This window comes from Phalaenopsis equestris, unplaced genomic scaffold (assembly GCF_001263595.1).
Source record: "Phalaenopsis equestris unplaced genomic scaffold, ASM126359v1 Scaffold000224, whole genome shotgun sequence".
NCBI lineage: Eukaryota > Viridiplantae > Streptophyta > Magnoliopsida > Asparagales > Orchidaceae > Phalaenopsis > Phalaenopsis equestris.
The window spans coordinates 6,162,441-6,171,960 of NW_018164666.1; the positions used below are offsets into that span (position 1 = coordinate 6,162,441).

The following is a 9,520-nucleotide window of genomic DNA, read 5'->3' on the forward strand; positions in this document are numbered from 1 at the left end:
TATTTATGATTTTTCCTTTTTGTGTTGCCAATCGAAATATTAGTGATAAATGCAATTAAAAATTTCTTGGGGGATTTATGTGCATAGTATATATATAATAATTAAATGATCAAAGAGAATCAAAATGGGCGAGCAATTAAGTCATGTTTATTAGATATTAACAAGAACGCTTACCAACTCTTAAATGATTCTCTCTTGTTACCTCACACGAATAGAATAAGCCCATGAAACAAAAAGGCTCTTGGTTGCTCAAAATTAAAAAAAAAAAATCAATTTAATTTTAAATCAATAAGTTTGTTTCAATTGTATATTTTTCTTTTTAGGAAAAGTGAACCAAAAAAGCAATATGCATGATTTAAACCTGTAACTTTATGGTGGAAGATTATGCCATCAACAATTATGTCATGAATAAATGTGCAATATATAATTGCCATACAATTACTTTTTAAATCTTGAAAAAAAATGACATCTAAAAGATAATGGGGCAGGAATGAAAGTAATTGTTCACTTCTAAAAACAAACCGTTGTTAGTGGGAACAGAAGAAAAAGGTGCCCTAATAATTGCATGATAAACAACACATGTTCTAAAGCCACATAAGTAGGCATAGTTAGCATAGCACAACATCAATCAAATTGAGTATTTAATAAACCATAATTGATAAATCAAATGAATACTAAAATAAGCGAATCCATCAAACTTTTACCTACTTTAACCATATAAAATACAAATATTCTAACAATGTCAAATGAACCAACTCTGACACATCTTTATATAGCAACTACTATTCTGTAAATACAGCCACGATGTTATGATAAATGAACATGGTTATGCCTACCAATTTAATCTAAAGGCAAAACCTCCATATTTTTTTTTTTTTGCAATTTTTCAGAAAACCAATAGATGAAATACGATAATCTCAGACAAATAATCATACAAACGTGGAAACTCCTCATATATCTTGCAAAAAAAATAATTAGAGAAACATCTATAGCAGCCTGAACTTTGCAAAAAAACCCCTAGCCGAATGAATGTATTCTCCCTCAAATCAATAGTGTTTCTCGGGCAATAACCTAGATCTGCGCCTATGGAAGCCAGAGGCCAAGCAGAGCTATTCATATTGTAGTGTAATGCAAGTATAACAAAAGTATGGCTGTACAAATAGATATTTGTAACCTCAGTTCTGTTGCCTTTGGGCCGTCGCAGAAATCTGGACGAGAGGATCATGCTTCTTCTTGCTGCGAGAAGCTCGCCGCGGCCTGGGAGATTTACCAGATTTTGAAGATTGTTTTTCGGTACTTTCTTGGAAGATAGAGACAGCCTCGTGTGGAACGACTGGGGGAATTTTGGGCCATGGAGTTCTCTTTGCAGGAACAATGATCTCTAGAGGAGGGTCTATGATCCATCTACATGCATATATACAGATTTCTTAGATGACAAATATATATATAACACCTAAAATTTGATATTTACACTTACAACATCCTGATGTCATAAACCTATGCATGAAAAGGTGTATTATACTTTTAAAAAGATCGTGATAATTAATGATAATAACAATTTTTATGTGATCTTAAAGACTTGAGTGGTATGCATGTAAAAGTGAATGTTTAGGTGTTAGATATGTAAATGCGTAAGAGTTGTGTGGTATGCATATAAATGCCCCTAATACATATTTGCTAAAGAGAGGCAAAGCAATGGTATAAATGAAGTTTTGAAGATGAAAGCATGATGAGAAAACCATCCCAACCAGAACTCCTGTTAAAATTATGGTTTTATAGTTTTGATTGCAATTTTGCAATTCTCTTCTTTGAAGTATACAATTCACTTTGCTAAGGGGTTCAAATCTCTGCTAGAAACTTGCACTATGAAACATTGGCAACAACCGAATTGAGCTCCGCAAGATAGTCCCACAAAACAGAAGAAGAAATGGAAAGAATGGGAGTAAAAAGATTTTAAAACAAATGCGAACATTGATTGCGGATAAAGAAATAAGAGATTTAATCATGGAGAAAATTGTTGAAATCTACAAACCTGGTCAAGATTGAAATATTAGGTGAAAAAATATTGGAAAGAACCTGTCCACATGAAATTTCCAGAACTATAATTATATCAATAGTAAAACATGGAATGAATACAACTTAATCAGGTTTTAATAAAATAATGAGGCTTTAAAATAGATTGCCATTAGGCACAACTAGAACTGTTGGAGATCCTTCGTTTTAGATTAGGCCGAAGAATTGTTCTTCCATCTACTTTGCGGTAGCGTAGTAAAAAAATTTCAAAGTTCCGTTACAAAAGTAATTTTCCTTGGAAAATTTACGTACTTATCATTTAATTCCTATCTATTTAATAGCTTACACCTAAACTTTAATTTTTACATATATGCCGCATTACCTAGCATGAAAAGATGTATCTCACTTTTTAAAAATTTAAATAGTGTTACTTTTTATGTGATATGAAAGATTTGAAGGTTATAAATGTCAAAAAGTAGAATTTAGGTGTTAGATATGTAAATACATATGAATTGGGTGGTATGTATGTAAATACCACTTTGTACTAACAAAACTTTACGGAGTTCTGAAACTGCTTTACAGAATAGCTTTTTTATGGAATTTTCAGATCTTCTTTAATTAAATGAATAGTCCAAGAAAACCAACCCTTAGGACTTATGGCATTTACAAAAGAGCACAAATGCATGTTTTAGCTAATTTAAGAGAATAAGGCCCTTAACAAAATATGGTTGGCAAATGCCCAAAACACTATAAGCAAAGGAATTAAAAGAAAAAATGGCTGCATGGCAAGATTATTTTAATATCGAGAAACAGTTTTGAAGGATGTAAAAATAATTATTATATTATACCATGTTGGGTAAATAATCATTTTTTTATCTTCCATCATATTTTAAATTTAAAAATATTATTAAATAACTTATTTTAAATACCTAAAATTAGTTATTTTATATTTGTAAGAACTATAGCCCATGAAATGAGCATTTTTATCATCATCTATTTTTTCTTCATCATCACCCATGGTCAATTGTATATAGTTAAATTTCTATCCCTCCAGCTCTTCTTCAATCTGAAATCTACAAATTCAGAGCTTGGAGGGCAAATAAAGCTTCAAGAAGCCAGGAAAATTCAGAAAAAAGAAAAAGAAAAGATGAGATAAGGTTAAATTGAATAACTAATCTTCTTCTTTAAATCAAATGTTAAAATAGTTTCAATTTTACTAGATAAAGTCTATTGTATTTTATTTTTCCACAAATTTTAAATAAGGTTTTCAGTGCAACTGGATAACCAAAATAAACAGCAAATCTATGCAGAGAATAAAAATAAAATGAGACACAAATCAACAAATATAAATACCAATCAATATAATGTTTGTCCATAATTTTATTTCAGGGAGAAATCATGAAAGTTCTAGAAAGTAATAAGGTATAAGATAATTTAACCTTTACAAATGTAAGACAATCAACAGAAGAAATTTCCTAAGCCACAACATACAGACAACACAGCCAATTAATACCGAAGTACATGAGGATTCTTCGGTTTTCCCCAGAGTTTCATTATATTATCTCACGGAAAAAGGCCAGACAGAACTAATTTAGCCCGAGATGAACAAAAATGGGCAAGCAAAGTCAAGCCAGGTTGATTGGGAAAATTAGTCCAAAATCCTACTAATTACACTATAAGAAAACTGGAAGTTTAACACTAAAAATCATTTTTTCTTTATCAAAGCTTTGATAAATGCCAAATAAAACTAGATCAAAATATGTAAAGACTAACTGCTTGCTTTGATTTCATATTTCTTATCAAGGATAAAAAGTTTAGTAAATGCTAGTTGGAATCAAAAGTGTAATAGCTTAACTTTCAGATTCTTCCAATGTAACTAAACCAAATGAACAAGTCCATTAATACAGTTATCTTATATTAACCACTATTAGAAGAATATTAAAGAAAGTACAAACTCAATTAGTATCTACAAACCACACTACCACTTGTATTTTAGTGTTGATTTAAAGAATTTACAACACAGATGCACATAGAATAGAATTTGACAGTTTAGCTTCACATCCATCTAGCGTTTGATTTAACTAAAATTATCCCATCAATAGAGTTAATAGTTGAAACTGATTTTATAGTCTTCTCCTTTACTAGCACTTCGTCAACTTTGATTTAAAGGACCAAAAAAGTCAAAGTGCCATATATATAACAACATGTTTCACCTTGAACTTAGCATCCAAATATCTAATGTCTAAATTACAAATTGCATACTACCTATTGCGTGCCGGAAAATTTGCAATGACGGCATAGTAATTTATCGTCTTGGCATTACAAAAAAAATTCAGCATTATAGCAAAGGAAGATACCAAAATTTCAAATGAAAAATGTCTGAAAGAGAAAAAATCACGAGGTCTAGCCCAATCAAAGTAATTCATTATATGTTTAAAAGTAAAGGGGCACGTCATTCTTTCACGACAGAGAGAATGAAGTTACAATCTTACAATGCAAACAACACTTCCCTTTGTATAGCTAAAAAAATACAAGTGTTAGAAAAATCAACCAGTCGTAGTCTAGCTAGAACAGTGGTTGGCAGTAGCAAGTAGTGATGACAAGCAATGGTCGATGGTGGCTGATAGTTAAGGAGGCCAATGGTTACTCGTTGAGTCTTCTCTTAATAACAAGCTCTGGAATTTCACTTTTTTTTTTCTTCTCCTCCCCCCCCTCCAAATGAAAAGAGGGAGTCTATTTATAGAATTTTGGGAGGGGTGTTTTGGCCTTTTGGCACATAAATTTTTTAACTACATGATCAAATGGTCCATAGTAATCTCCTTTGGTCGTAGATGATTTTTTAAGAATTTAGATCCTTAATGACCTCGAAATTGAGCGATCTTAAGCTAGTTGAATTGCTCTCGTCAAGACGCTCGGTTCGACTATAAATATGTCAAATTTGCAGTTTATTTGACCATTCAATTGACTATCCAAAGTCTCCAATTGTGCTTCAATGGCTTGATTGGACCAAGATTGAACCAATTATAAAGTCGTTGGGTTCATCTTGGCGAGGCATTTAGTTTGATTATAAATTTGATGAAATCGAAACTTGGATGATCATGAGATAGAATTTGAAAGATTCTTATAAACATGTATCTAGATTCATATTTAATAATAAAATATTCTTAATGAAACATCACTACTATAAGTCCACCAAAATAAAAAGTTAAAGCCTAATTCATAATAGACCATGAAAAGTATTCCCGATGGAGACATAGAAAGCTGCTGTGGAAAAAGAATTAAGATATCACCAGGTTGTTCGATTTAATTACGGTACAACAATTTTGAACTTATTTTTACCAAGTTTATCCCTTTTGTAAATATTAGGTTTAAAATGGTTATTGAGATTTGTAAATAAACTTCCTAATCTTTCTTTAAGAAGTAAAATGAAGTTAACTTTGAAGAAGATGCTCGTATAAGTTATGAAAATATGGGTTTAACACTAATTTGAAGAGTTAAGGGTAATATTACAATAGTTTGATTACATTTTTCTGCAACAAAATTTTAAGTGCTACAAGGACGTCAACTGATTAGAGAAATAATAATAATATTTAAAAATAAAAGAAATATCCAAGATTATTAAAACCATAGACAAATTAAATCTATGAATCATAAAATAAGCATATGATAACAATAGAAAAAAAATTATATATACACTACTAACCCTCTAAAGAGAAAAGCTTCATTTTCATAAAATTATTTGTTAGCATTATTGGCTTAAAAATTAAAATGAAGAAAACTAATATTTATCTAACACCTACAAATAACATTTGTGATCAAATTTCATCAATCTTTAATAATGTTTAAGAATTAATCAAGGTGGACAAAAAAAAATGAAATGTCTACATTGCATATATATATATATATGATGACATGACATAGGCATCCGTCAATATGTTTTAGACATGTTCAAGCATATGTATGCGTGCACATATGATGTAAACACTATATATTCACTATTAACACCCGCAACTGCAATCTTCCTCTACACATTTGTGCGCACAACACATGGATGTGCACATTTGTAGTTGCAAACACATTATATAAATCCCCAACTTTCTTAGGAAGCATAGAATAAACTCTTTTCATATTTTCCTTTCTCGATTAAGCATCGGTAGCCATCAATAAAGCTCAGTTATTCTTAGACTGCCAAATTTATTCAACGCACCTCTATGGACCATATGTTGAATATTTTTCCATAGATTAGAGAGAAGCGTATGTATCTATCTATTTTCTACATATCAATATGGAAATGTATATGTTTGTGTATGGCTATTCATAAATATTATTGTTACAATAATAACAATAATAACAATTATTATTATTATTATTATTTTGCTCCGAAATGCAAGAATTTCTTAGTAAAATAATGGACTTATACATGTAGGTATATAATTTGCAATATTTGTGAGCACGGGAGCATGCTGTGGATTGTTATGCATTTGCAAAATTCATTGCGTCACGGACATAAATTTATGAGAAATTTCAAATGGAAGATGAATGAGAGAGAGAGATAGCGAGATATCATTCGATCGAATTGTGAATGTTCCCAGATTTAAGGACTCTTAACAATCATTAGCTTATCCCAAAAATATAGAACTACCTAATTAACCGATTTAATCCGTTAAATATTTGAAAAATAACAGCAACAAAAGTTAGGAAAAGAGACCTCCTTAAATTCCAATAAACAAAATCCTCAGTTAATATTTGCAGTTCAGGGTCACTTACCCAGGGGGAAACTTGCTGTCCGCTCTGGCTTCAGCACGGAGCCACCATAGCAGCACCTTCTTCCCACAGTTCCCCAGCGGCTCAATAAACGATGGATCCTGAAGCAAAGCCAAAGGGCTCTCAATCTCTTCCCCATCCTTCCCCACGTCATCCAAATTTCTGACCCAATCTGGTTTACCCTCAGCGTTTTCCCAGAGCACCCTCGAGTTCAAAACAAAACCAGACCATTCGAGCTTCATCGGCAGCACTGTTCCCACATCGCCAACAATGGTGGCACTCCTATCAGCGTACGGTAAGGAATTGAAGGTATGCCAGCCGATCAAGTGACCAGAGGAGTTACAAGATGGACCCTGAATAGGCAACGGAGCATTCCGCTTCTCCTCCTCAGTTGGTTCTTTCTCAGGCATCGGCTTGGCATTCCCCGAATGTGCAAGAATTCCAACAGAGAGCGCCCCCATCCACTTCACCTTCTGGACCTCATCGAACAGCTCCATGCTGTGCATATTGCTATCATCAGCAAAAACCACAATTCCATCTAACATCCGCTCCTTCACCACCCTGTTTAATTACAAACCTTCATTAGATCTGCAAGTTAAAACCAAGAACTACATAACAGGTGTTACATCAGGACACAGAAGAGAGAAGATCAGGACCTGAGGGCATGGAGACGCATGCGGGCTTCCATCCGGTGGCGGTCGGCCCATCGAAGAGGCATTTTGTCCGGGAATGGGATATGGAGGAACGGAAGACGGGATCTTTCTAGTATGCCAGCGGTCTCGTTGGTATAACCACCGGCCTCGACTACGATCCAGGTGAGATCGTAAGGAAGAAGCATAAGGGAGTGTGTGACGCCGTTGAGATGAAGCGTCTGGAAGGTGCGGACGTAAGTCGGGGTAATAACAATTATGGCGCGGGGTTCCTTAACTCCGTACTGGAGCCTCTGCTCCCGCTGCACCCGCTCCATGATGTGATGCGCGCGCATAACCTCCGCCGGGTTGGGATGCGGCCACGGCCGGATCCGGATCCCGTGCCGGCCGACCACCACGCGGCTCCTGGTGCGGTTCGTCGCCAGAAGATCAGCGGCTGGGGCCGGCAAGGGAAGGGTTACTGTTTCTGTGTGGGTGGTGGTGGTGGTGGTGGTCGTCGTCCTCGTCGTTGTAGTGGTGGCGCTGAAGACGGGGGGATTGGTGTAGATATTTGCGGCCGTGGACGAAAAAATGATAAAAAAGACGAGACGGGAGAAGCGGAAGCCGAGGATGAGGCTGATGAGGCAGCAGAGAGCGTGAAGAATGAGCCAGAAAGCTCCAGCAGGGGAGCGAAGGGCGGCTTCCGCAACTCCGCTCCCGCCATCCTGCGGGTTGGAAGATGATCGAAGGCTGTTACTCCGGCGGGTGTTGTGGATCTGCTGCAGCAACGATGGCTTCATCTCTGCTGCTCCGTTTAGGAGAGGAAAGGGCTGTTGTTGGGATCGATAGGTTAAAAGGGGGGGAATGGTTAATGGGAGGGACCAGGAAAGGGAAAGGAAAAGTTGAGCGGTAGGTCGGAGGAGCGGGTGGGAGAGGGTGGAGTATGGTTTAAGAACGCGGAGATGGGAAAGTATTGGAGATATCTTATGTTCGAAGCGAGTCAAGGAGATGGAAGTTTCGTTTGGTGAGAGAGATGAAAATGGAGAAAAGCAGGGAAGCTGCAATAAGAGAAGGTGGAGGAGATCTTGAAGGAGGCGGAGGGCTGAGTATTGACTTGTGAAGGAAACTAAGGAGAGACTGATATGGCGAAGTTCTCGGTGGTGCTTAGGTTAGCCAGGAAGAAGGGGAGCGGTCGGGCCAGGACTGCTTGTCTTTCAGTGTCGAGCGAATTTCTCAAAATATTATTAGTGTGAAAATATTTTGAGCAAATTAAAAATTAATTTTGTGTTAGGGATTGCTCAAAATACCAGAGTTTATGATGAATTATCTTGTGGTAGCAATGCATGAGCTTCGTTAATTTATATGAATTGATGATATGGATTAGAATATGTAATTTCAACTAGTTGAATCAATATGATGTTGTACCCATAATTGTGTATTTTAGGATGATTGTGATGAATTTATTTGGACTAAATGAATTAGGGGTCAGCATTATTTGTTCAAAATATAACAACAAATTGAACTAAACTTGCTTTATTGATTTGGTTTGTATTCAAAAATGTTTTTTTTTCTTTTTTTTTTTTTGTTTTTAGAACCTCAATATTCTATTTTCGGTCATTTTATTTTATTTTATTTTTAAATCAAATAAAAAAAAATCAAAAATTTAAAATTAAATGAGTATCGTACATGTAAGATATATATATATATATATATATTTTTATTATTTTTTTTTCTCATAACCCAACTTTAACTAATAGAAAAGGGGGCATTTGGTTGAGTGAATTTGTGGTGTATTGTAATCTATTTGCAGGAATTTGATAAAATTATGTATTTGTTATTAAGATTTACAAATATAATATAAAGTTTGAGTGAATTTGAAGTTTGCATTGATCGTCTGCCGTCGTTGTCGGCCAGCTGATGCCATTCACAGTCTCCAACCGTCGACCGCAGCCACCCGACATCATCTGCTGGCCCCTACCGCTGTACTCGTCGTCTGCCTACTTGACTACCACAATCGGCCCCCAATGACGCTAGACAATAAGAAAATTTTGAAATACATTATTTTAAAACTAATACCAACCAAACAAAAAAAAAATCCTACATTAATTTTACAA

General features: G+C 35.0%; 1 protein-coding gene across 1 annotated transcript; it reads right to left on the bottom strand.

Annotated features, from left to right (window-relative positions):
* Nucleotides 1-882: 882 nt before the first annotated feature.
* On the bottom strand, nucleotides 883-8,574 carry LOC110023486 (probable glucuronosyltransferase Os06g0687900). Its single transcript, XM_020722936.1, has 3 exons — nucleotides 7,434-8,574; nucleotides 6,781-7,338; nucleotides 883-1,404 (listed from the first exon to the last, which is right to left on the bottom strand). The coding sequence occupies exons 1-3, from the start codon at nucleotides 8,204-8,206 to the stop codon at nucleotides 1,176-1,178; spliced, it is 1,560 nt and encodes a 519-aa protein (XP_020578595.1). The 5' UTR covers nucleotides 8,207-8,574; the 3' UTR covers nucleotides 883-1,175.
* Nucleotides 8,575-9,520: the final 946 nt, after the last annotated feature.